This window comes from Brachyhypopomus gauderio, chromosome 2, assembly GCF_052324685.1.
Source record: "Brachyhypopomus gauderio isolate BG-103 chromosome 2, BGAUD_0.2, whole genome shotgun sequence".
Taxonomy (NCBI): domain Eukaryota; kingdom Metazoa; phylum Chordata; class Actinopteri; order Gymnotiformes; family Hypopomidae; genus Brachyhypopomus; species Brachyhypopomus gauderio.
The window spans coordinates 20681801-20708047 of record NC_135212.1 but is presented as its reverse complement, the minus strand read 5'-3'; the positions used below and the strand labels follow the sequence as shown (position 1 = coordinate 20708047).

The following is a 26247-nucleotide window of genomic DNA, read 5'->3' as shown; positions in this document are numbered from 1 at the left end:
GAGTCTCCGATGCCCCCTGTCCTCTCCAGCGGGGGAGGCAGTTCAGCCTGGCTGTCTGCACATGCTGAACCTCCATCTGAACCATGAGAGCCATCCGCTGACACCAGCTGGGGAGAGGGAGACAGACAGAGAGAGAGAGACAGACAGGGACAGACAGCAACTTTAACAAAGGAAAGACAAAGAGAATGATGCAAAGCTATGTTTTTCAATTTTTCCTTTAAACACACACACACACACACACACACACACACACACACACACACACACACACAAAGAAGCATGGAAAGCGATTTAAGTAAAGAAGTAAATAATAAATGTCTCGGGTGATAGCTAATCTGATTAGCAGGCGGACGCGTGAGGGCCCAGCGTTCCCCTCTAGTGTTACGGATGCTGAAGAACCCACACCAGCACCTTCACAGGCTGCTCTCGCCGGGTGCACAGTTACGTTTCCCCAGCCTGGGCAGGGATTTCGGAGGCGAATCGGCCACTAGAGGGCGCCAAGCGTCCCATTGGCCGAAGGTGCCACGGCGGAGGGGTCGGTGAAGCGATGCGGTGCCAAGCCCCACCCTTACTAAAGGCTTCCACAGGCCCCGAGCCACATGGGAAAGCGTCCGGTATGAAGGCAAAGTGGGAGGACGCACATATTTCCCCAACCCCAGGCGCCGGCCTCCACCGCCCAGCCCTCTGGAAGAGCTCACGGCAAGTCAGCAGGGAGTAAGCGGCGATAAAGAGCACACCTTCTGTCTCACCATGGAATGAGGATTAAGAAGAGGTATGGGGAGGGATCTGGCAACGCAGGCCCTGTGTGTTCTCGCCTGAATGAGTGCATTCTTCCTGTGTGTGTCTTGGCGAAAAAGAGAAAGTCATGTGTGTTTGGAACAGGGCATCAGAGAGTTTACACAGAGAGAGAGAGAGAGAGAGAGAGAGAGAGAGAGAGAGAGGGGAGTGGGTGTATACTCCTGTGTAGAAAACATAAGCGTATGGAATTTGTGGACAACATCTGTGTGTCTGCACACCTACCGTCTGAGGGGGCTTAAAGGTAGAAAGATTGTGAGAGACATGTTGAATGTGTCTTTACAACAACATACAAATTCAGTGAGTATAATTTGAAGAGAAATGCAATTCAACTATATATATATGCAAGTATGAGTCAATGATGAGTGTGTGTGTGTAATTGAGAGACTGAAACACGAGAGGACCTGGTTCATCTTCAGAGCTCCACTGTGGCCTCTCCATTACAGGACACGACATGGCCTCAGATATGAGCAATAAATGCTCCAAGATTGGCTCAACAGTCTCTCTCTCTCTCTCTCAAACTCTCTCTCTCTCACACACACAGACACACACACACACACACACATACAAACATATCAGGACCTCTGCTCCCACATGTGCAATAAATAGCAGAAGGTCAAACAGAAACAGAACACAAATTCTGATTACATAGCCAGTTAGCCAGGCTGCCCCCTTCACACACACACACACACACACACACACACACACACACACACACACACACACACACACACACACACACACACACACACATCCCAGCTGCTGTGTGTGTCCATCCTCGCATGTCCTGTGAGCTAACAGTAGGTCTGTCGTGAGGAGCAGCTGTTTCCTAATTGGTGAACACTGGGTGGACATGCGTCCCAGCATGCCTCCCAGGAGTCCACAGCGCAGTGCCCACCGCCCGTCCTGAACTCAATTACACTCCGACATCAGATCTGTCTTCACATCTGAGCTGCGTGTGACGGAGCGTTGGCGTGGCCCACAGCCCAGTGAAGTTACATGTCTGTATATACGAGACCCGTGACGTTTATGTTTCCAACAGCCCAATGGGTGGTAGGAATGGAGCATGAAATAAGTACAAGTGTAATAACCCTCTGCTCAGCCCCAATGTTACAGGAGGCTGTAAGTCACGTGTGTGTGTGTGTGTGTAGGCTGATGGTATCGCGTATGGACCCTCACTCACCCATGACACTACACGGCCATTGAAACATGGCAATTTGGCGTTATCGTCTGATATCTCTTCCTTCACAACCCTGCAAAATCAGAGAAGGAGAGAGAGAGAGAGAGAGCAGGAGAGAAACAACAGACAGGATAGACTATTTAAATACTGTAACATCAACTCATAAGTAAGCATTTTTGACACATTTTAACAATCTAAAGTTTTTCTATCCGTAAAAAGTACATTATACTGTACAGGAGAAAAATGTTTCAGCACTAAGTTGAAAATGACTTCCTCTTCAATCTGCTTTGAATCAAGTGGAGAGCTAACCCAATTACTTTTATTAGAGCCTAGTCAACTCTACGACTCCATGTGACACTGATGTCATATCCTAACACGTCTGTTTAATGCACACACACACGCACACACACACATACAGGTTAAACAAAATTCATTGCACCCGGCCCCCCCGGCCCCACCCGTCTCCCCAGCTGCTCCCTGAAAAGGTGCTGACCCTGACCGACCTCTGTTGTCATAGGAACCATTGTCAAGGAGAAGTGAAAGACAGCTGGCGTGTAAAAGACGTTAGGCTCGGAGCGCAGAGACGCATGATATATTAATACCAGAAATGTACTTAACGATGGCTGAAGCTTCCATGCCTTATAAATCAAAACGCAGCCATCTTTAATCACAGCCACACTCCCTGTATCCTCGCACGAGCCCGCGTGCATGTGTGAGACCTGCTGATGGGTCCCTGTAGGGGCCAGACAGACGAGCGTGTGTGATGACAGACGAGCGTGTGTGATGACAGACGAGCGTGTGTGATGACAGACGAGCGTGTGTGATGACAGACGAGCGTGTGTGATGACCGCCGAGCGTGTGTGATGACAGACGAGCGTGTGTGATGACAGACGAGCGTGTGTGATGACAGACGAGCGTGTGTGATGACAGACAAGCGTGTGATGACCGCCGAGCGTGTGTGATGACAGACGAGCGTGTGTGATGACAGACGAGCGTGTGTGATGACCGCCGAGCGTGTGTGATGACCGCCGAGCGTGTGTGATGACAGACGAGCGTGTGTGATGACCGCCGAGCGTGTGTGATGACCGCCGAGCGTGTGTGATGACAGACGAGCGTGTGTGATGACAGACGAGCGTGTGTGAGACAGACAAGCGTGTGTGATGACCGCCGAGCATGTGTGATGACCGCCGAGCGTGTGTGATGACAGACGAGCGTGTGTGATGACAGACGAGCGTGTGTGATGACCGCCGAGCGTGTGTGATGACCGCCGAGCGTGTGTGATGACCACCTCGCCTTCCCTCTCTCTGCCTTGGGCCACGCCTGTCTCACCGTGGAGGCAATAACATGAGAGCAAAGTGCTGGATTGTGGTGCTTGTGTGTGTGTGTGTGTGTGTGTGTGTGTGTGTGTGTGTGTGTGTGTGTGTGTGCTGGACACCTGCTCAGGTGCACGGGGCGTCTCCACGGTCGTGCATGTGAATTCAGGTGCACAGACAGGAAAGTGATGAGTCTGCCATCCTCTCCCCCCGCTGAGAGATAATGAACAGCCAGATATTGGGGCCGAGGGATGGATTTTACCTCCTGTATCCATAGCAACACTCAAAACACAAACCTGGCATAAAGCGGGGCGTTCCTGCGCCAGAGGGGGAAGGAACCCCAGGGTGTGGTTTTATCAGAGGTACTACAGAACCATCCCCTCCACCCTGGCTCTTCCTACAACCCCACCTCTGCTACACCTTATTAATATTATATCTGTTATGGGCTCCTGGTCTTGAATGGCCACCAATCATCAGTCCTGCGCTCTCTGTGGCTACACGCAGCAAGGCCTGCTGGGAGCTCTTTCTGCTTTCAGATCAGATTGCGGCATTGTTAACTGAAGGTAACAGAAGGGCTTATATTCACTTAGTTCAATTGATTCAAGGATTCAATGGCACATATAATTTTGCGTTCCCTCACACCCTCACACACACACACACACACACACACACACACACACACACACACACACACACACACACACACACACACACAGTCTCTGTCAGTGTCAAAAGGGCGTATTCAATTATACACGCTTCAGCGATGATTGCGTTTTCCTGATTCACGGCTGATTCACGGAGTGTGTCAGAGGCACAGAGCAAAGCCATCTTGCTGTCTCTGAAACACACACACACGCACACACACACACACACACACACACACACACACAGACACAGACACACACACCTCTCAGTCTCTCAGACGCAACTCCACACTGTTACACCCCCCTTAACCCCACGTGAGCTGGTGCACCCGGCCGTTATTTCTGCCTCTGACAGAGTTGCTGGCACAAGCATGCTGGGCATCTCGAAATGAGACTGGCACTCAACCACGCAGACCAGCGGGACAGCGCCCAGCGGGACAGCGCCCAGCGGGACAGCACCCAGCGGGACAGCACCCAGCGGGACAGCGCCCAGCGGGACAGCGCCCAGCGTTTCAGGAGGTGCACGCGGGTCATCCGAGAGTTGAAGCACATGCTGCCAGACCTGCGATCATAGCTCGTAACTCCCCCATGTCCCGGGGTGTAGCTGCGTAGCTCGCCCCCGACCCTGATCCCCGAACCCCGTTCAGCACGGGCTTGGGCATGTTGGGCTGCATGGATGTGAACTTACAGTCAGGACACCATTTCAGGACACAGACAGGACGCTCTGCGTACCATCCTGTGGGTTTGTGGCTGGCCAGCGGGCCACGCGTCTCATGTCAGGACTGGGAGAGGCTTCCTGGGCGCACGACACCACACCACACCGCACCGTTTCCGTGGAATGTGTTTACAGCTGGTCCGATGGTTCCCAGTGCCAGGCCAGCAGATCGCCGTTTCCCTCTGTGCATTTGTGTTGGTTCTGTAGGTAATCCATTTGTCAAGTGATTATCAAAGTCTCCATAAAATTGCTCAGGTATATTACACCAGCGAAAGGCTCCTGGGGCTCCATTGGCTACTGAATACAGTGAAGCAAAGGCGTTCAGGAGAGAGACCATCCCTGTAACCTTCCCACCCAGCTGAGACCACCGCTAACCTCCCTGGTGAGGAGGACGCGTACCCCACCTTCTCCCTAACTCCTTCCTCCTCACGTACAGCCCACTCTGGGATCTTCAGCGTGAGGGGATCTGGCGAGCCAGAGCAGGGCGGGAAGCGTCTGAACTCTGGACCAGAGTTCTTGGAGTTCCTCGCCCCTCAAACACTTCCACGGTCACTCCCGTGAGCCACGGTTCACTTACTGAAGGTGTGGGCTGCAAAGGCCAAAGCTCCGTTGTGTTTTACAACTCCTGCTGATTTCTGCTCTTGCACAAGAACACGTTGTGTGAACCAGGGGACGTTTTTAGGCCATGTAACACACCTCGTGTTATCAGTGATTGTGCATGTGTTTGACTGTGTAGTGCTCTGTGTGTAACATCTCCCAGTTTGTGCAGTACGGTGTGTACCTGAATTCAGTGAGTGCGTGCATGTGTGTGTGTGTGTGTGTGTGTGTGTGTATGTGTGTGGATATGTAAGAATGCCTAAGGTACATGACAGAATATTTAAACAAAAGCATATTGTACACATATTGCACATATAAGCAAATATTGTTCTGCCCACAGCATGATGCCCACAGCATGCACACCAGAGTCTGGCCTTTCGAAGGATCTGGCAGTGTCTACGGGGATTTGCACAGTTCTAGCACCCAGTGACGTGGGGGGGGGGGGGGGGGGGTGTCATCCTCAAGGGCTCTCTACTGCCCCCTACTGCCATCCTGCCTCTCTTCCTGAAGGTTTTCAGTCTCACTGAATCTGATGTCTGTGCAGAAAAAAAAGAAAACTATTCTGAACCTCTAATGGATCCATGCTAGTTGCAACCCAACCAATTACACATGATGATGATTACCACCCTAAAATTGGACTTCTGTTATTTTGGCACTACTGACATACTGAATTCAATAGTGTAAAAGCACTACAATGTCATCAGAACCAATGGCTTCCTCAGCTGACACAAAGAGGCCCGTCTGAAGCTGAGTGTCCTGAATCTTATTGTTCAGGTCTAAAACTCTCCAAGCATCCCTGAAAGCATTTCATGACTCGTTTGTATTAAATGTGTGTATGTTTTTCTACGCATTCAACATGGCCATCAACACATTAAACACACACACACACACACACACACACTGATGCACAGCGCACACCTGGCAGTGCTGGCCCAGTGGAACTGGGGCAGTATATCCGGCCAGCACGCGTGTGTCGACAGGCCCATTGATTTGTAAGCAGACCTGACCGCTAATAAAGAGGCCCTCTCTCTCCATAGCCTGGCATGATTAGATTTACTCCAGAAAACAGCAGTCAAATAGGAACCCTGAACTCCCACAGAAAGAGAGGGTGGAGGACATGGGGGCGAGGGGGCGGGGCAATCGCCTGATGGGGCAGAATGAGAAAGAGAGGGTGGAGGACATGGGGGCGAGGGGGCGGGGCAGAATGAGAACGGGAGGGGAGTGATCACACTCTAGTGCTCTGACACAGCGTTCTTTTCCTGCTGTCTGGAGAGACGCACAGGCCAAAAACAAGGCAAGTGAAAGACAATGAGCCATCCACGGATTAAGGATCCACCGAGAACCAACAAACACACACACACACACACACACACAAACACACAATGCCAATACTCAGTGAAGTGCACACACATACAATATGCAAATATTCCCTAATTCACACAAAGTTGCTCTTTCAGAGTCCCACAAGGGACAGAACAAGACAGGAAAATAAAACAGGGAAAGTAGGTCAGTCTCCTTTAAAGAAACATTAACTCAGCCAGAGAGACGGAGAGACAGAGAGACAGAGGCAGCCCAGAAGTGAAGAGAAATCTCTACTTGTCTGGCCAGCTTGTACCAGATTGACCACTCAAACAAACACACGCGCGTACACACACACACACACACACACACACACGCGCACACACACACTCACTTTCTCTCTCTTTTTTAGACACACTGAAAATTCCAGCCCCAATGATATGTTCATGATATCCAGTGCAAACTTGTAGTAAGCAAATGTGGTTTGCTCTGACTATGCATGTGTGTCAGAGGAAAAGAGAGAGAGAGAGAGAGAGAGAGAGAGAGAGAGAGAGAGAGAGAGAGAGAGAGAGAGAGAGAGAAAGAGAGAGTGAAGAGAGAGACAGAGAGCAAGATAGGATGGGAGAGGATGTTGTCTGAATCACCAGTCCTTTAGCTCTACTTTTTCTGCTGGAAAAAAGCACAGCAGCCCAGAGTGACAAACATGAAAGAGATGGAGAGAGATGGAGGGAAGGAGAGAGATGAAGGGAAGGAGAGAGATGGAGGGAAGGAGAGAGATGGAGAGATGGAGAGAGATATCAATCGGATCAGCTCTGCAGTCGATATCCAGAAGCACAATTACGATCAATATTTATGACTGGAACGTGGGAGTGAACCGTGGCCGTGACTGAGCAAAACTGGAACTATTGGATTCCCAGATGACAAACTGGTACCGCTGACTGGTGTGAAGGTTTGTCTGTTCTTCCATGTCCACTTTAAGTAAAGCGCTCTCATTCACAAGGCGGACACTCCCAGAGGTGGGAGAAAGACTTATTTGACTACAAGGCAATGTAAGATGTTAACCGCACTGGACAGCTGTGTTGAACACACCCCAGTCTACATTTTGGGCACATCTACATTATCACAGGCACATTGAAAGGCTTTTGTGGGTGATTTCAGGAAACACAGTATATACATAATCCAACTAGCATACATATTTAGTCATAAGTAACACATGCCGATCTTTATCTTATAATGTGCTTTTAATATAACTGCAGTACAAAGGAAAATAACTACAATTTTTCATCATTTCATAATTGCATTTTGCTCTGGATATCTGAGTGCAATTACTAAAGCATCTACACGCCTGTTGAGTCATTTAATGTTTCCTTTTTAAAAAAAGACATTAAAATTCTCTCTCATTTTCAATACTGTTGTCAACTGGAGCTGGCCACAGTGGTAATGGGTCCCTCCATCTGTTTTAGCTGAGTGTGTGTGTGTGTGTGCATGTGTGTATGCATTGCAATGATAATCATAATGTTAATGACCACACTGTCCGTGCAGCTGCTATGAATCAGTCCAGGGTGGGGGTGTTAGCAGGGTTGGGGGGGGGGGGGGGGGGGGGGGGGGGCGTTACCATCCACACCATGACCAGGACTCCAGACAGCTGTCCTGAAACCTTCCACCACCAGCTAAGCCTGCATAATGCTCCCACAGTGATAACATAGTAATAAATACATTCTAACCACCAAACAAACATGAGGAGTGCAGGCAGGTTTCAAACTGACTTTTGGGAGGGGGGGGGGGGGGGCAGTGTGTGGGGGCAGTGTGTGCCCGACATCTTCGCCAGGTCCGATTCAGCATGTCAGGATGGGAGTGGAACAGTGTTATGAGAGCACGTACCTGTCTGGCTATACACTCAATTGATGGTCATGTGCGCATGCAAACTGGGTTCTCGTGGCAAGAGAGCCCCAACCCGTTCCCAGTGTGAAGGTGTTATCAGCACAGTCTGGATTGGTGTGAGCTGGCTGTAGAAACACACTTTTATTGATATCAGGTTTGTCCATAATGACAACTGATGTCTGGCTACCAGTCAAAAATATGCCAATATATGCCGGGCTAGTATAGAACATCTGCTCAACATGCAGGAGAGTGTTGTTACACACCCAGTCAGCTAGACAACCAAAAGGCCTGTGAGCTGGAGAAATCTCATTTTGAACAGAATGAAAACTTGGAAAGGAAGTGTCCTTGTGTGAGGGCATTCATTTGAACAGGAAGTTAGAATTTTATCCAGTTAAATTAGCACGGAAGACCCCCCTGCCCCAGGTGAATCGGCACTCAGAGGACTGTGCTCTCCCTCGACTGGAACACTGGGTGCAGAAACAGACACGAGACCACAAAAAGAGAAGATAACGACCAAAAAAATCAAAGAGGAGAAACTGAACGGCTAAACTGCAGGGGTGTCAACTTCACCCAGTTCAGTGCTACACACCCTCCCCGGTTCCCGCATGCATGTTAATTAGTGTAAGATTTGCTTCGGGCGTGTTAAATGAAGGGAAAACACCAATTTCTGCATTTCTGCGTGCCTTGGGGACTGGGAGTCTAACGGGCGCTAGAGAAACAATGACCAGACGAGGCTGAGTCACTACACCTCTCCTAACTGATTAGGGCTCGAGGAGGGGGGGCTCATCGATTATCCCTCACACGGGCCACCCATCACACGTGAACCTCGTCTTACTCATCACACGCGTGTGCATCTGCAGCTGGGCCCTTTCCTGGCAGTAGCTGAGGGAACCACTAGAGCCACACAATAAATCATTTGTTAAATGTTTTTACAGTACTGGCCTCTGCGATATGATACTGTGAAGGGCCACAAAATAACACACTTAGCCAATGAGCACCCAAAATAAATCTCAAGAATTTTTCTGTTGCATGTTAAATAGGCTCGTCCATCACATATGTAGCTAGTTCTTGAGTATTTTAATAAAGTTTACATGTGCTACAGTCTGATGGCCAGTTAGAATTGTGCAGCCTTAGCGCTAAAATTTGATTGGCTGATATAAAACATGATCGGTTTAGCTATGTTTAGAAACAAACAACGATCCACCAGTTCCTGAATTCTCAACCAAAAATCCATTCACTTATTTATCAAACAATTACAAAAGCACTACACAAATATATGTTTTTTTCATTTACGCTATTTAGATTTAAAGTTGTTTGAAACATGACTTAGATCCCATATTAGCGATAGGAGCACACAGCAATGTTATACTCTGCTACATGCAGCTGCAGTCAGTCTGGACAGATTTCCAGAATGTAAATCATCAGAAGGACAGAAAAGATGGAAAAACAGAGTGTAAAGGGATTAAGGGAAACCTAAAGGGTGGGAAGTCATGTGAGTCAGGTTCAAGAGGATAAAGGTTTACTGTGGCCTTTGTTGTCATAAATACCTAAAATATAAAGGTTAGACAGGTAGTGGGGGGGGGAGTTTGAGGGTCTGAGGTAGTCAAACTCGGTGAAGGAGAAAAACAGTCTTATCTCAGGGTCATGTTACCGTGTTATTTGTGAAGGCATGGTAACAAATTCACAGCTCAAACACCTGTTTCGCCATAAGACTAGACTCACTATTATGTGAATATTAAGTGAATTCACGTGACTCAAAAAGGACGCAAATTTCTAAAACCTTGAACCATTTTTAAAAGCAAATGCTTCAGTTCGAGTTGTCATGGTATCATTGAGTCTTTTCTTTTTTGAAGCACTTGCATGTGCTTCGTCATGAAAAGCCTTTTTCATGTCAGTTAGCAAAGCAGCCATAGGCCTCACAAATACCACAAAGACGGATCGATTGCTGTCTGTTGGTTAACTGGTTTAGAGTAGATTAACCCTTTGTCAACTCAGAAATACCTTAAGTTCAGCCTAGTGCATGCTAACCACACAATCCCTGTGTAAAGCAGGTAGGGAGGGGCCAATTGTGGCATTCAAAACACCCCCCAACCATTAGTCAACTTGATTTTGCACATCGACTTAGATTTTGCTGCCAGTCACACGGGCATTCCAGCAGCAACTGTGCTGACCACAGCACAGTGGTCACAACCTTGTCAAAGCAGTGACCACAGTCTGCAGAGCATAAGTCAGCTGGTAAATACTTAAAGTGTAAATCAGTGCATCAGCTCACGACAAAGCACTTTTGAAAGTCGCTCAACAGAGAACAGTGCCTGCTAAATACCATGAATGTAAATGTAAACATGTCCAACGTAGTGAAAACTAAGACACCACTACAGAGACACAGAGACACACTCCAGTACTAACCTGTGTTTGACCTTCTCAATATATGCTATAAATACATCACAGAACATTATGTGATGGTGTGATGTTTCTGTGAAAAGCTGTTTAGCTAAATAAGGATAATGATACAATTACAGACGATGGTAAACATTTTGCTATCTGGATAATTGATTTTATGCCTTCATACTGTGCATGTGAAAGGAGGGGGGGGGTCATGTTATATATATCTAAAGCAGATTTTAAAAGCCCTCTTAAACCCAGTAGTTCAGCTAATATTTATTTCAGATGAGAATAATGCTTCTAGCTGGTTTGTTTCCTTACTCAGAAACAGCCTGACTTCTCTCAAAAATATATACATAATTACATATATATCTTCCAGGCTTTGTTTGTTGTGTGAGCTGGACAGAATGTAGATTATGCCATGGGTATAGAACAATGCCCTGCTGTTCACCTGCACGAGCTGGTCTGGACAAGACAGATACAAACAAGCATGGTGGACAGCTGTGCTCTTGTTTAGATGGCTGCGCGCATGCCCTTGTGTGTGTGTGTGTGTGTGTGTGTGTGTGTGTGTGGCTATGTGTGTATGTGCCAGGTTGTAAGATAAGGCAAATGTATACGAGAAATCCTTGACATGCCAAGAATAGCAAACAAAAAAACTTGTATGGATTTAAACCTCGCAGGGGGGTGTTACTGTTTCGAGTAGACTGTGTGGTGACAAGCCTACTTTTTCAAAACCTGCCCAGAGTGCAGTCTTGTATACCGGAGGTAATCAGGTGCTCTCAGGACTGCAACAGCTAGTTAACTTGCTTGTGTAATATATTATCTATAGCGTGTCTGTAATAAAGCAGAGTGAGCGGTTCGGATATCTGTTGCCTTGATGAGACCTACAGGCGTGCGGCCAGCGTGACGGTTCTCCGCCTTTATGAGCCAGAGAACAAAAGACATTTCGACCATCTGAACAGATTTAATCTGCAACAGCAGCATGTCTTACTTGACTGTTCCCAAAGTTTCCAAAATATACAAAACAGTATCAATTACACCTCCTTCTTTGAAAGAATAGTCTAGAGAGGAAATGTCATAGATAGGAAACGTCAAAAGATGTGTGATTAGATGGTGTCTTCCAGTCGCACCATGAGATGAGACAGCTACATGATTTTAGACAGTCGTTGTGTCCAACAGTCTCTGTTCCCTCTAACACTTTACCCTACACAGCAAGTGCCAAGCTTGGCTCTTTCCTCACTTGTTAACCGTCAGGGCCCTTTTCTTCCTGGCTTCTCTAAAACAGAAGGTTGTTTGACCTGAGGAGTCCTACACACCTCCTCCGAGACACAAAACGAGGGCAGGTCCTTCTGATGCCATTAATTACACGTCCTGCCGTAAAACGAGAACCCTGAAGACTTGCAAATGCAAACCGTTCCCACTCCCAATAACCATATATAGGTGCCCTCCATTTACAAAATGGACGCTATTAGTGTTTGAAAGATAGTGTGGATTAGTGCCAGGTGGTTAATCTAAAGATACAGAACATATACAATATCTTCTGTAATTGACCGCGATGTCCACCTGAACAGCAGGGATTATCCTGGAATAGACACGGGATTTAGGGAAGAACAGCTGTAACCTGGTCCAACTAAAGAGCACCGACAAAATAACCTGTACGCATAACCATGGTTTATATTTTAAAGTAATGAATTTCACACTCGAAGTAAAATATGCAAAACAACACAGTTTTATCCGAGAATGCGCCGCCTTACCCGAAATCATCGTCCATTGATTTGAAGAAAAATTTATAGTTGGGCTTATTGAGGACATTTTTGAAGTCGGCGAGAGTAACCCTTTCTGCGGGGATGGGTAGTTTGACCAGGTAAGGAGTCTCTTGGTCGTCGAGGTGGTAAATAATTTTGGTCTCCCCCATGGCGGGCCGCTGGGGAGGGTAAGGCCGAGAACATCCAGCCCCGAGCCGCTCCACCAGCCTCTCTCGCTCCGCTGGTGCTCCGACTGCGCGGATCTCGCTCCCTCCACACAGGCTGACACCCGCTCGCTCGAGCGCGCTCGAGACCAGGCTGGGCACGCGCCACTAGCCGCCAACCGTGACCGCGTCTAAAGCAGAAGAGCCCGCGCGCTCGGGTACCTTGTGTTTTGTTAGTATTGCCAGTCGTATGTCCAGAATGGAGAGACTAAAGTAACATGGATCGACCCAAACTGGACTCCACATGAATATTGCTGCTTTTCCCTTCCCTGGAACAGCTGTCGACCGACGTAGCCCCTCCTATCGATTTTCTATGGGACTCCCTCTACAGGTCGAATTATGAAAACTGTCTGCATTACTAAACACAGGCCTAATAAGATTCACTTTTTAAAATCTGGATTACAAAGGACATTTCACTAAGTAGAATAGACTTGTATTATATGCATTCATTAGGCTATTTGTCATTCAGCATAATAATGTATTACTGTAGGTAGAGCTCTAAGCTAACCCGAGGTAATTTTATTCATTGATTATTAATTGTTCATATTAATATTTTCTCTCTGAAATCTTTTTCGGCCTCAAATAAACAGTATATGTCTCGACTATACACTATACATTATTGCATGTACGATTTATAGTAAACTCGCTCACCTAACAATCTCTGTGTTGGAGTGAGCGCTCCGCATGTATTAAGAACTGAACGTGTGCGCCATCAAGTGGACAAAACTTGGAAAAGATTATCTAACCGAATTTAGGCCTCTGTAAGATGTTATGATGCTAGTTTAGGGAATATTGTTGTTTTACATTCAGAGCACCATTTAGTAAAATTTTACACACAAACACAAACCTCCACATAAACAGTCTGCAAGTTGAGAGATCTGTAATGAACAAACAAGTCCGAATACAAAAAAGATTTTGATGCCATTTATTCGGTCAAACAAAAACAAACAATCTTGTCTTTCACTGTGCTCATTAAGGCCACCGATGATTGCGATGAACCCACCCACCTGCCTTTAAGGCCACCCGTGACACCCCATCCACTACCTTAAAAATATCTATTCTGTACTTCTCTCCTTTAGTAATATTACAGGGGATTAGATCGTACTAATAAAAAATACAAAATGTGGAAGAAAAAGGAATAACCACACCATGACAAATAGGTGCATCTCCATGTCTTTTAAAAATCAATTAATAACCCAATTAATAACACTTTTAGTAGGAATTTTTATATTATTACTATCACACCCCCCCCCCTTCCTAAAAAAAAAAAAAGTTTATAACACTCAGGAAGCCTGCAGGAGAAATTTCTCGAACACGCACTCACGGGGGCGGGAGCAGGCTCTTTGTTTTGGGGTGCTGGATTTAAAGAGTCCCAGAGTGTTAAAAGCTATCATAGGCACCAGTAACATCATCCTCACATCACTTCTCCCTCACCTGAGTTATTTTATGTTTAGGGTTGAGAGGTGGACTAGCACCAGCAAATCTGTAAAGATGATGGTGCGCCTAAGAAAATCTTTCCAGTTTCAGGGAATCAAAATCCTTAATCTGTCTCAAAGACACGGGAGTGAGGAATTTTTCACAGTGTGCACCAGGCATTATCGTAAGCTTTCTGCGGAGGTTGTATTCGTGACTCTGTCAGAACAGGTCCAGGTGAGTGAACCTTCCACTGTGATACATGTGCAGCTCAATCCTGAATGGAGTCCGATATTGAACCCATTACTGCTCCAAACGTATTGTGTCAGCCACTTTTATGAGCAATCGAGGGTGCAAATAAGAAGATATTAAAAACATGTGCATAGGAAGGGTACACACACTCACACACACACCAGATGTATTGCACATATCTGTGCAAGAACACATACAATTGCAAGAAATAGCCTTGCAGATCCTTTGGAATTACCTGGATATTTCTGCATTAATTACTTTTATAAATGTTCTGTTCTTCAAGTAAGTCGAAATAAACTTTCAAAGTGCTCACAAACATTTTCTTGCAACAGTATGTAAAAATCCAATCTAGTGTCACATGCTCACTCTGTCCCACACAGACGTACACACCCACAGACACACACAAACACTTGGTTCATGGCATTAAACAATCAAAAATCACGCTCCACAACCATTTAATTCCACAAACCTGAGCAGCTCGAGTCAAGACACTATTAAATAGAAAGTCCCAGTGTTTGGAGATCACCCGCATTAACACGCGTATCCATGGAGACACACACACGGCATGCCTTCCGTACACTTCTGCCATCCAGTCTCAGCCAGTAAATTCAAGTCGTGTCCAGTTTCTCCACATTCCACTCATGTAGCCCCAGTTTCCCAGTTTATTACTTGTGCACACAGTCCCCAGCAGCGCTCTCACGCAGACACGTTGACGTCACGCAGGGCGATGGCCCCGTTGGCCGGCGGGTCTGTGGGCGGGGACGGGGCGGAAGGGGGCGGGTCGAGGAGCGGCAGGGGGGCGGTGCTCACGGAGCCGGTTTGGAACAGGATCTGCTGCAGGGTTTTGCGCAGGTTGGGATGCAAACGGGCCTGCGTCTGGTAGAAAATCTCCACGGCGAAGCACTTCATCACCCCTCCACACAGGTCCTCGTACAGAGGCACCGTGTACATGCGCGAGGTCTGCAGGGACGAGAGACAGGAGAGAAGGGAACAGTGAGAGAACACCACACACCAACATACGGAACGCCGCCCCCTCCGCTCATTACAGCACTCTCAAACCACAGGGAGAAAGAGCAACAGACCGCCACCGGATTCTCAAGTCGCCTAAATGAGCATCCACGTTAAAGACGCCCTGGAACACACGCCGGGCGGGGTTCCTTTAGGGAGCGTTCGGGCGGAGCGATCGCCCAGTTTTGCTGTTGGTAGAACGGTTAGAAGCTGCAGAGCATGAGACATCCAGAAATTCCACACGTCGGGGACAAAATGAGCTGCAAGACGGAGCTGGCTTTCGTCACTCTTCTGCCGTGGGGCGGGAGGAAGAACAGGATGTAAAACGATGCCCAGAACCACATGCCTCTGTGGTTTACTCCCTGCACACTGGGACGGTGGAGCAAAGGCAATCAGCAGAGCAGCTAGAACTTTATGTTGCGAAGGGACGATAAGGGCTCAGGACGATAAGGGCACGGTGTCAGAGGGCACCGATGACCTCACGGTCCACACAGGAACATGGAGCTGCCCTTTGATGAAAAGCAACGCTGCATTTCAGTCAAGGCGGTTTACGTAGGAGGACTGAGCACGATGATAAATATAACAGTGATTAACATTGAACTTAACGGCGAGCTATAAACACATCCTTCACTCTCTCCCCTTCTGCCCCAACGCTACTCGCCAAGGACACACGGAGTAAAAGACAGGTGGTGGACCAGGGCCCCGTCAACTAAAGGACAAGGACCAGTGAGACCTGTGTGTGGAGGTGGAATTACTTGCTCTTAAATGTATATCAAAAGAAGATCCAAAGTTGAGAGCAACTGTGCTGTACCGCAGTGAAGTTCTCAAGGTTCTCGAGGTGTTCCCAAAGCTCACACAGCTGCTTCATGTGCTTAAGGACCTTGGGCTGAAAATGTCCTGTTTTTCTGGAAACCTTGTGGAATTCACTGCAATTTTGATTATATTCATGTTTTTACAGTACACTAGATGGCTTGATTGTACCAGTCTCCAGCCACACTGCATGCATGTTGCTATAGTAGCACAATATCTAGACATCGTATTGTAGCCCAACCCTGATCATGGTTGTAATGTTACATGTTTCTCTGTAATAATGCCACTGCGTGGTAACTGCAGCGTAGACAGAGCGGGTGTCCGAGCAATGGAAGAGTTGTTGAAAGTTGTTATCCGAGTGGGAGGAGAGACTATCACAGAGGGCAGAAACCAGAAAATCAGTCATGTCACGGCACTCTCAGAGATTTTCACTGGTGTTTTTTCTGAAGACAGACATGACTATGATGTTTCACTGGAGGTTCTGATGGCACCTCAAACGAAGGCATGACAGGAACAAACCGTTCTTCGTCTTAATAAAAACCACTCGGCTGTTCAGCGCTTTCACTTGCAGGAAGTCATGATACATCAGTAGTACAGAGAGTGCCGACAGTCAGACACACCCCTGTACAACAGGCTGAACAACTGCGTATGGAAGCTGAGGGAAAACGTTGTTTGAAGGGGCATTTCTCTGTTTCAGACTAGGGACCCGGGTTTACTAAATCTGCACTCATCTCAGGAGAATCTCTAGGCTAACCCTACACAACCTTCCATACATGGTGAACTTCATAGTGTGAACAGCCAAACCCAAACAATTATGTATACGTTAGAGGGAAAGTGACAAATGACGAATCCCCACAGGCGTTGTGGGCGTTGGTGCGGGTACCAGTCACAAAGACATGACCCATACAGAACGTTCAACAAAAGAGGAAAGAAAAAACAAAAAAACAATTTCAGTAGGATAATTCTCCGTTTAAGGACTGATGGGCACGCAGCAAAACAGACCACCCATGTCTGTCCTTCCTGAAAGAGACTTCCCTGAAACTATAATTACATTGTCTCATCTCCAGCCTGTGAGTCTCACCAGCTGTTTCAAGACAGAGTTGACACACTGCTCGTTTCTTCATGTCTTTGAAAAAGTACATTACTCGTTTACCTCCTTTAAATGAAGGGACACGTGCGTCACCATGTAACGTTGTCGCCACATGAATCATGAACATCAGAAGGTGCTGAAGGAATCGATCACAAGAGGTTCTCACCCCTCAGCGATATACAGAGGAGACTTGTAATTCACTCACATGTTTCTGCAGGAAGTTGCGGACCCGGTGCAGGTCGGGGTAGAAGGCGTTCCGTACCACCATCTGTAGCCAGCGAATCTGCACCTCCGCATTCATCTGATCCAGCAGTGTGGAGTAGCAGCCAGACAGGAGACTCATCACCCCTGCAGGGGCAAAGATTAGCCAGCTCACATCCCCCCTGTCTCTGACAAACATTAGCATTCAAATGCGGTTTTCTTTAGTGAACCAAGATGAAAAAGACCTCAGAAGCGAATGAAGTGAGGGAGAACATTCTAGAGACCAACTACCACACACAGGTATCTTATCAAAGCAGCCTGTGGGTTTGATGTTGCTTGTAGGAGGATGCTTGTTCGTGTTTACCGTAGTTTCATTTATTTGTCACGCATATGGTTACAACATTCATGACCATATTCACACATAAATCAATGAAAAAGGAAAGGAAGAGGTAATATATAAATCTAAAAAATAAGCAAAAATAAACACGCTAAGATATATGGACATGTTTAGAGGTAGGAGGTGCAAATGTATGACGAGTATTTTGTAAAGTGCAAATGCGCAAATTTAAGAATCTGCACAGAAAACTGGGAGACTTTGCTCTTTGGGTTTTAGAAAATGTGCTAGATGAAATAAAAGTATTATTATTATTATTATTATTACCTTGGGGAAGAGGTGAGCGGTCCAGCAGTCGGTCCAGGAAGAGGACAGTCTGGAAGGTGCTCCAAGCAGAGAGATCAAAGGTCGCAATGGCGTCGGGGTCGGGGGATTCCATGCCCCAGAGGTCACAGAGGTGCTGGACAGGCCCAGTCAGGGCACCGCCGGCCGAGAGGTCCGGCTCGCACAAGGGGGGACCACAGTCTGTGAGCCAGCGCTCAAACTCCAGTCCTGCGCCACAAACGGGGAGGGGTCATTTCACTTTCATTCCTCACACCTAAAGCCTTTCCACAGAGAGTGAGTGAGTGTGTATGTGTGTGTGTGTGTGTGTGTGCACCGCACCCTCACGCTGTGCTACGCAGCCGTTCTTCAGCTCAGGGAAGAAGCCCAGGAAGAAATCCAGCAGGTCTTGAGCAACCACACTGCTGAACCTGAAGCGCTCGATATAGGCCTGCAGGAAGATCAGAAGTTCTCAACTGTACGTTCATACGGGTGCATGTGTGTGTGCGCGTGTTTAAAGCAGTTCAATTCCCTTCCTACCTTGAGAAAAGTGTCAAAGCTCTTGATGTCACCACATATCTGGGAGAGGTACGAGACAAAGCAGAAACCTTTCTCATAGGTGAACAGGTTCATGAGGCTGCTGGGGTTAACACCTGCAGACAGGGAGGGCAACCCATATGGTCGGGGGCAAAGGTCAACAGGTCAAACATTCAGATGACGTACATTGTTCAGATGGTTTAACTGCTCAAATCTTAAAGTTTAGAAGTTCTTGCAGCACCACATTCTGTAAATCAACAAAGAACCTTCTTCAAATCTCGTTTCAGCGTAAGGTCACGTCTCTGGGACAGGAGAGTGGCTGTGCGTGTGACCTCCTGGGGGCGTTACCTGGCTCAAACTTGGCTTGCAGCTTGCTCACCGGGCTGTTGTCTCCCAAAAGCCGCATCTGTCTGTGCAGCGCATCCAGCCGGAAGACAGTCTCAAGGCAGGTGAAGGCCTCCCCTGAGAAAACCGAAAAAAAAACAGGCCAGATGACGGTAAAGAGGGAGGAGAGAAGGAGAGGGTGTAGGCAGGTTTGCCTGTCGGCCGGATGGCGTGCGTGCGCTCTGGTGTGTGGACCTACCATACGCCTCCGTAGTGATGCGTCTCTGGGCGTAAGTGGCCAGGCCCTCACTCAGCCACATCTCCTCCCACGTGGCGTTGGTGACGGCGTTGCCAAACCAGCCGTGGGCGATCTCGTGGATGACGTCGATCAGCAGGAACTCCTCACTCTCCAGGATGGACGAGATGATGAACGTGAGGCACGGGTTCTCCATGGCCACAATAGGGAAGGAGGGGGGCAGGAAGACGATGTCGTACCTGCAGGAGAGTGCCCCCCCCCCCCCCCCCCCAGTGTCAGCCATGTTCAGCACCAAGGGCTGTGTGAATGAGACATGCGCTCAATACGAAATGGCTTAAACTTAAGTTAAGAAACTTAAGCAGCACTAGATTTCAATGCAGGACGTTCTGCTCAAGTAGTATGTCCTTTCAATTTTGTTGTAACTTACAATAACAATAAAGACATTCAATTCAGGCGACTAGGCAGTATACAGTCAATCTCGGAAATACTACATCTGCCATTATACCTATGTCACATGACGTCACACAATCATAGTTAAATGCTCCAAATGAATCATGGGATAGGACAGTGTATTGCTATCACATACTTCAAAATGGCTCCCGATTCAGTAAGCCATCTGTTTAATGCTTACTATTTATTCAGACATACTACACTTTGGTGTACTGTATAGGAGGGAAGTACGCCATTTCAGACACAGTCATACAGACACTGACCTTCCCCACACGTAGGGCCCAAAAAGCTCCTCAGCTACGTTGAGACAGCGCTCCACGCTGCCCCCTAGCTTACTGACCGCACAGGACAGGATGCAGGGCTCCGCCCACACTCGACTCCTGCAATGGCACACACAGGACTTCTGGTTGGCAACTCAGGAACACACAGGAGGATTATGAGTTATTGATTATACAACCAATTAAAACGCACGCACACACACACACACACACAGAGCTGGGTTCAAAACTATTCAACCCCCATAGCAGTAAAGTGTTTTAGCAAGTTTAACATTTTTTTTTTTACATGCATTATCTTCTTCACAATCAGATCAAACAAGGGTTTGTATAATAGATTAATGAAGCTTAAATTACACACAATACTTCTGCTAATATTCCAACAAATGTGCTTTTTGTGATTTCCTCTTTGACAAAATTCTTCAACCCCTTAGACACATTCAACATTAGTAGGCCTACTTAGTACAACTCCCTTCAACAGTAATAACTTCCTTCAGACATTCTTGGGCTTGCGTGTTGCAACTGCCTGAAAGCTGAAACCCTCCCAAATGAGATTTAATTTCCGAAAATAAATTTGCTTTACTGCAGAAATATTGATCATTTAATGAACACTGAAAGGTCAGATTTTGGTAAGACAAAAGTTGTCGCACACAGAAAGTAAGGTAAAAAACAAAAAATTCACTTCATATACAAATATATGCTTCATAACACTGGTGAATGACGTTGTGGTGCTATTAGAGCCATATTTAATATTTTGTGTGAGTTCCACGAGCTCGAAGGACCGCATCCATGCGTTTCGACAATGATTCGTACAATAGCAAAGAATGCAGTTTTACATGCCTCCCAGAATTCATCAAAATTCTTTGGTTTTGTCTTCCAAGCTTCCTCTTTCATCCTACCCCAAACATGCTCAATGATGTTCATGTCTGGTGACTGGGCTGGCCAGTCCTGGAGCACCTTGATTATCTTCGCCTTGAGGAACTTTGATGGAGCACCATCCTGCTGCAATTTGACCCCTTTTATGATTGGGAATGTAAGATGGAGCTAATACTTCTTGATATTTTAGGCTACTGATATTGCCTTCCACCTTGCAAATGTTTCGCACACCCCCATACTGAATGTAACCTCAGACCATGATCTTTCCACCACCAAACTTGACTGTTTTCTGGGTGAATCTTGGATCCATACGGGCTCCAGTAGGTCTCCTGCAGTATTTGCGGTGGCTGTGGTGTAATTCAACTGAAGATTCATCTGAGAAATCCACCTTCTGCCACTTTTCCAGCATCCATCCGTTTAGGAGGCTGTGGGCCTTGGCAAATGCCACACGGTTTTTTGTACCTGCCTTTTGTTTAGTGCTGCCTTCTGGGCACTGATTCGATCATGGAGGCCATTTCGAGACAAAATCCTACAAACTGTTCTAGTGGAGACTTGAGGTGACCAGGCCTGGTGGAGCTCTGCTGCAGTGGAAGAGGGACTGGCTTTGGATTTACTAACCAACAAACATTCCTCCAGAGCAGTTGTTTTGTGGGGTCTGCCGGACCTGGTCTTGTCAAAAACATCTCCAGTCTCTTCAAATCTCTGGGAGGCATGTAAGACTGCGTTCTTTGCTATTCCTGATGACTTCATCAATAAATTGTATGAATCAATGTCGATGATTGAATGATTGTCAAGCTCGTGGAAGTCACACAAAATATTAAATATGGCTCTAATAGCACCACAACGTAATTCACCAGTGTTATGAAGCATATATTGGTACGAGACGTGAATTATTTGTTTGATTTTCACCTTAATTTCTGTGGGCAAAAACTTTTGTCTTGCCAAAATCTGACCTTTCTGTGTTCATTAAATGATCAATATTTCTGCAGTAAAGCAAATATATTTTCGTACATTAAATCTCATTTTGGAGGGTTTTAGCTTTCATACGAGTCATTTCTAAAACCAATCGATGAATTTAAAATCAGGTTATAAGCTTTTGTTTCCACAACATGGATAAGCGACAGAACTTATGTCGGGGACTCTATGGGATTTAAGTCGGGTGATTGTGATGGACACTCCAGAATCTTCCAGCCTTTCTTCTGCAGCCAAGCCCTGGTAGAATTGGAGGTATGCTTGGGATCATTGTCTTGTTGGAAGGTCCAAACTTCAGCTGTCACTGACTGCATAACATTTCCAACAAAGACCTCTGGGTAGTTAACAGAATTCATGGTACCTTCCACACGGTGGAGGTTCCCTGTACCTGAAGAAGTGAAACAGCCCCAGAGCAGGACTGACCCACTGACATGATTCACAGTAGGCAAGGAGTTCTTTTCTGTACACACCTTGTTCTTCCTTCTCCAGACATATCATTGAGTCATAGGCCCAAAGAGTTCCAATTTGGTCTCGTCGCTCCTGAGAACAGTATCCCAAAACCTTTGTGGTTTGTCCACATGGTTTTTGGCATACTGGAGTCGATTCAGTTTGTGCTTTGGAGTCAGCAGAGGGGTGCGTCTGGAAGTTCTGCCACGGAGGCCTTTATCTCGTAATGTACACCTTATCATCCGGCCCGAAACCAGAGAACCTCCCTCTGACGAGTCCCATCACAGTTCCTCAGCTCTCAGCCGGAGATTTTTCTCCACTTTTCATTTCAGGTACTGGACAGCACTTGCTGACAGCATCCTCTTTCTGACACGCCAGGTAGCGTTTCCACTGTGCCTTTAGCTTTTAATTAGCGAATTATACTTCCAATTGTGTATCTTGAAATGTTTAATGTCTTTGCACTCTTTTTATATCCATATCCTTGCTAATGAAGAGCAATTACCTTCTCTCTACACTTTGTCCATTCTCTGGACTCCACCATCTTGCACAAACACTTTTAACTGTCTAGAAGGAGCTGAGTGTTAAGCTGAGTGTTAAATCTGCTTAATGGCTGCTCGTTACGGTTCTGTTCACATATGCAGGTTCTTTCAATGCCTAATTGAAAACACCTGATTGAAACCTCTGTTCTTGAGAGTTGTGATCTTTAAGGGGCTGAATACTTTTGTCAAAGGACATTTGTTCATATATTAGAAAAAATATTGTTGTGATTTAAGTTGCGTTTGTGTATTATACAAACCCTTATTTGATGTGATTGTGAAGAAGATCAAAAAATGTTAAACTTGCTAAAACACTTTACTGCTAGGGGGGTGAATATTTTTTAACAAAACTGTATACATGAACATTATGGATCTTTAATAGATATTTTATGGCTGTTATCTTAATAATAACAACATCAATACAAATAAAATCTGGGCTTAGACTAAACAAAATTATGCTTTTTAAATGAACTTACTATAATCAATACACACAATAATTAGTACAATTCCCATTATATTACAATGTACAATAAATATCATACAGTAAAAAAAGTGTAATATTACACTGTACTTCAACGTAACAAGTTTATATTTCTGTTTTGGTTCTGTTCTGTGATATTGGACTTAAAACTCAAGCAATAGCAGAGTATGTATTTCTTTGAAAATAAGCTTCTTGCCTGTTTCTCTCCTACTAAAAACTGTACTACTTACAGCCCACACTGCATTTGATTTAAACACAAGTCAGATCTCTGGTCTTCCTTTCTGCATCAACTCACCGGGGTCCGACGTCAGCGTGCTGTAGGTCTCCGGCCACCAGAGCCACCAGATAGGCAGGGACAGGGTTCTCCATGGAGAATTGGAAGAGCCGGTCCTGCTTAGAGTATACACTTCTGGAAGCACTCATCAACACTGTCACTCCATCCGGAACCTGTCAGGAAATACCACACACACAGTCAAATGTGACCACAAACACACACACACACGCAACAGTTAAAAACCAAGAACATTTCCCCAGTGTGCTAGTGTAACACTGAGAAGTGTGACAAAACTGAATGAGTGTGACGAGCTACTATAAAAGGAGGCAGTACCATCAAAGCAGATCAAAATCAAAACCACACATTGCTAAAAGCTAAACTCATCTTATGGTTTCATTATTTGTAGTAAAAGGAAAAGCAAAGTCGTGAATCAAAGTTCCTCGAAGGGGTCCACGACTGGGTGCGCTCACCCTGACTGTGGCCGAGTAGGTGCTCTTGATGGCCGGAGTGTCAAAGCAGGGGAAAAAGGAACGGTTGCACACAGAGTGACCCTGAGTGAAGACCAGCGGCTGCGTCTGACCGCACGTTAGCTCCGTGTCCAGCCACCAGATCTGAGGAGGGGAGACAGGAGATGATCACAGCACGGTAGTAGACAGTTCTTACTATATTAAACTGTCATAGTATGTGATAGTAGGCCTCCTACTAAATTACAACACCAATGGTGTTTTTAAATCAAGATTTAACACACGTGGGAACCAGAACCCTGTAGACATAGAGCAAAGAATTAAGGGTTCTTCATATTATTCCGTAAAGATGGAAGACTTAACTTTAACATTTCCGTTTTAAAATGTTAAAATTAGTATAGGTGGTATGAACTTTAGATGTGATGAAAAAACGGGTAGAGAGAGAGAGAGAGAGAGAGAGAGAGAGAGAATGGGGAGGGTCGTGTGGTACCCTAGCAGTGTCATTTTACTATGGCCTCTTAATTGGACAGTGCAAAGTGACACAGGAAATGAGGAATAAAGCATTTTACAGGACCTCACTTTGAAATTATTATTACAAAAAATAGGTATAGTATCGTATCACGACACTGGCTACTCGTGTTAAGAGTTTAGCGTACTCGGTGTATAGTTATTAATAGCAAATATTAACAGGATGTTGTCAGCCAAACAGCTGTCTCCGCTTTGACCTTACCGCAGGGCCGTCTGTCGTAGTGTAGCGGATGGTGACCCGGAAAGCCCGGTGCGGCCGACTCACGGCAGCAGGTAAAGTGATATTGAGAGAGGAGCCGTAGTCGGTAAACGGCTCGACTCGGTAAGTGAGGGAGAGGAAAATGTCAGGAGCACCGGACGGCCCGGGAACCTTACAGTCAATGGAATGAATTAATAAAGACGGGTGGGTGTCCAGAACGAGGGACTGGACACCAGGCTGTGTGGGCAGCAGCTCGAGAACCTGCCAGCCCGTCATCCTTCTGACCGCGAAGTTGATGTTGAGGTCCAGGTGAAAGTGCCGGAGTTTGAAGCTGTGGAAGTTGGACGCTGAGGCGACGTCGACCGGCCGACAATGTCCTAAACTCCGGCCGCCTTCACACGGCTTGCTGGGCACCGTCAGCACTTTTCGACAGCAACAAAGCGTTGGACGCTGGAGTTCGGCCATTGTAATTGTCAGAAATATATAAATTAAAAGTAAAAAAAAAAGAAGTTAAACAAAAACGACGCCACAGAGGCAAGTGCCCTGTGTAGAATTTGAGACGGTGAAGTTCCTGTAGTTGTTACATTATTGTTTTAAAGAAAAAGGAGCGGTCAGAATCGGCCTGCTGAGTAAAAAATAAAACTGGATGCCGATATATTCCAGTAAAAAGAAAAGTCAGCGAGTCCCAAACAGCTCCCCCCTCATAAAAATCCCTACGTAAAATCCATGGGGGCAGTGAATACGAGCGAGTTCGGTTCATCCTCCATTTCAAGTATAGTCTGGTGTACGACTCGGTCCGGTTGCTCCAAACTCTCGCGCGAGCGAACGGGTCGTTATGAAACTAAAGGGACAAGATGTAACGAGTAAAGCCCAAATGAAGAGAGCAATGTTAAGTGACTCCCTTAGAAAACAGGAAGTAAAAACAGGGGAGGAAATCACTTCGAGAGGGTAAAGTTTTCGAGCAGTGTGGGGGCGCTGCAGAGGCGATCCGAGGTATGCTCGTCCCGGTTCGGCTGCACCTCGAAGCGCAGGACATCAACGAGACCGCTGTGGGCATACGAAATCAAAACGGTCAGGGCACAGCAAAAATTATTCCAAATTTTGTGTATCTGCGGCAAATCCGACTGCTTCAAGAGGCTTTTTAACGTCTCTAAAAATAGGCGTCTGAAATATATTGCAGGACGCGTAACCGTAGAGGAAAGAGGAAAGCGAATCTGATACTGTGTTAACTATGCAATCATTGATGATCCTTTTACACGTCCACTGTCGCGTGCAAAAAAACTTGCTTGCACAATATAACGTTTGAGCGCGTCCGTTTCCTTCGCCTGTCCTTGGCGCGTCCATAGCAGGGAGGACACTGTTGCTCCGCACTGATCTCACAAATCTGTCCGTTTCCGGAATTCAGTTTTCAGAGGGCGGGGCGG

The 26247-nt window shown here is 46.5% G+C and overlaps 2 protein-coding genes across 3 annotated transcripts in view; both read right to left on the bottom strand.

Annotated features, from left to right (window-relative positions):
* Positions 1-13065, bottom strand: part of dvl3b (dishevelled segment polarity protein 3b) — a 21317-nt gene extending 8252 nt beyond the window's left edge. The window contains exons 1-3 of the mRNA XM_076990779.1: positions 12561-13065; positions 1979-2048; positions 1-107 (exon numbers count right to left, since the gene is read on the bottom strand). The exon at positions 1-107 is cut by the window's left edge and continues 18 nt beyond it. Of these exons, the coding sequence (XP_076846894.1) occupies positions 1-107; positions 1979-2048; positions 12561-12721 (338 nt within the window). The 5' untranslated portion in view covers positions 12722-13065. The remainder of the gene's footprint in view (positions 108-1978; positions 2049-12560) is intronic.
* A 619-nt stretch (positions 13066-13684) lies between these two features.
* Positions 13685-26220, bottom strand: rnpepl1 (arginyl aminopeptidase like 1). Of its 2 annotated transcripts, none has more exons than XM_076990781.1 (11): positions 24827-26220; positions 24103-24243; positions 23654-23805; positions 20035-20151; positions 19325-19560; positions 19090-19203; positions 18745-18857; positions 18553-18655; positions 18211-18435; positions 17554-17696; positions 13685-15400 (listed from the first exon to the last, which is right to left on the bottom strand). In XM_076990781.1, the coding sequence occupies exons 1-11, from the start codon at positions 25286-25288 to the stop codon at positions 15137-15139; spliced, it is 2070 nt and encodes a 689-aa protein (XP_076846896.1). In that variant the 5' UTR covers positions 25289-26220; the 3' UTR covers positions 13685-15136. The 2 variants fall into 2 exon arrangements, with proteins under 2 accessions (XP_076846896.1, XP_076846895.1); XM_076990780.1 differs by having other exon boundaries at positions 18547-18655; positions 24827-26219.
* Positions 26221-26247: the final 27 nt, after the last annotated feature.

Bases quoted from the DNA above. Each gene is read 5' to 3' on its own strand.
- rnpepl1 (XM_076990780.1), bottom strand. From the start codon at position 25,288: ATGGCCGAACTCCAGCGTCCAACGCTTTGTTGCTGTCGAAAAGTGCTG. The intron at 19,561-20,034 runs GTCAGTGTCTGT...ACTCTCCTGCAG, and splicing joins GGGCCCTACGTGTGGGGAAG to GTACGACATCGTCTTCCTGC. The intron at 18,436-18,546 runs GTGCGGTGCACA...TTTGTGGCGCAG, and splicing joins CTGCGTAGCACAGCGTGAGG to GACTGGAGTTTGAGCGCTGG.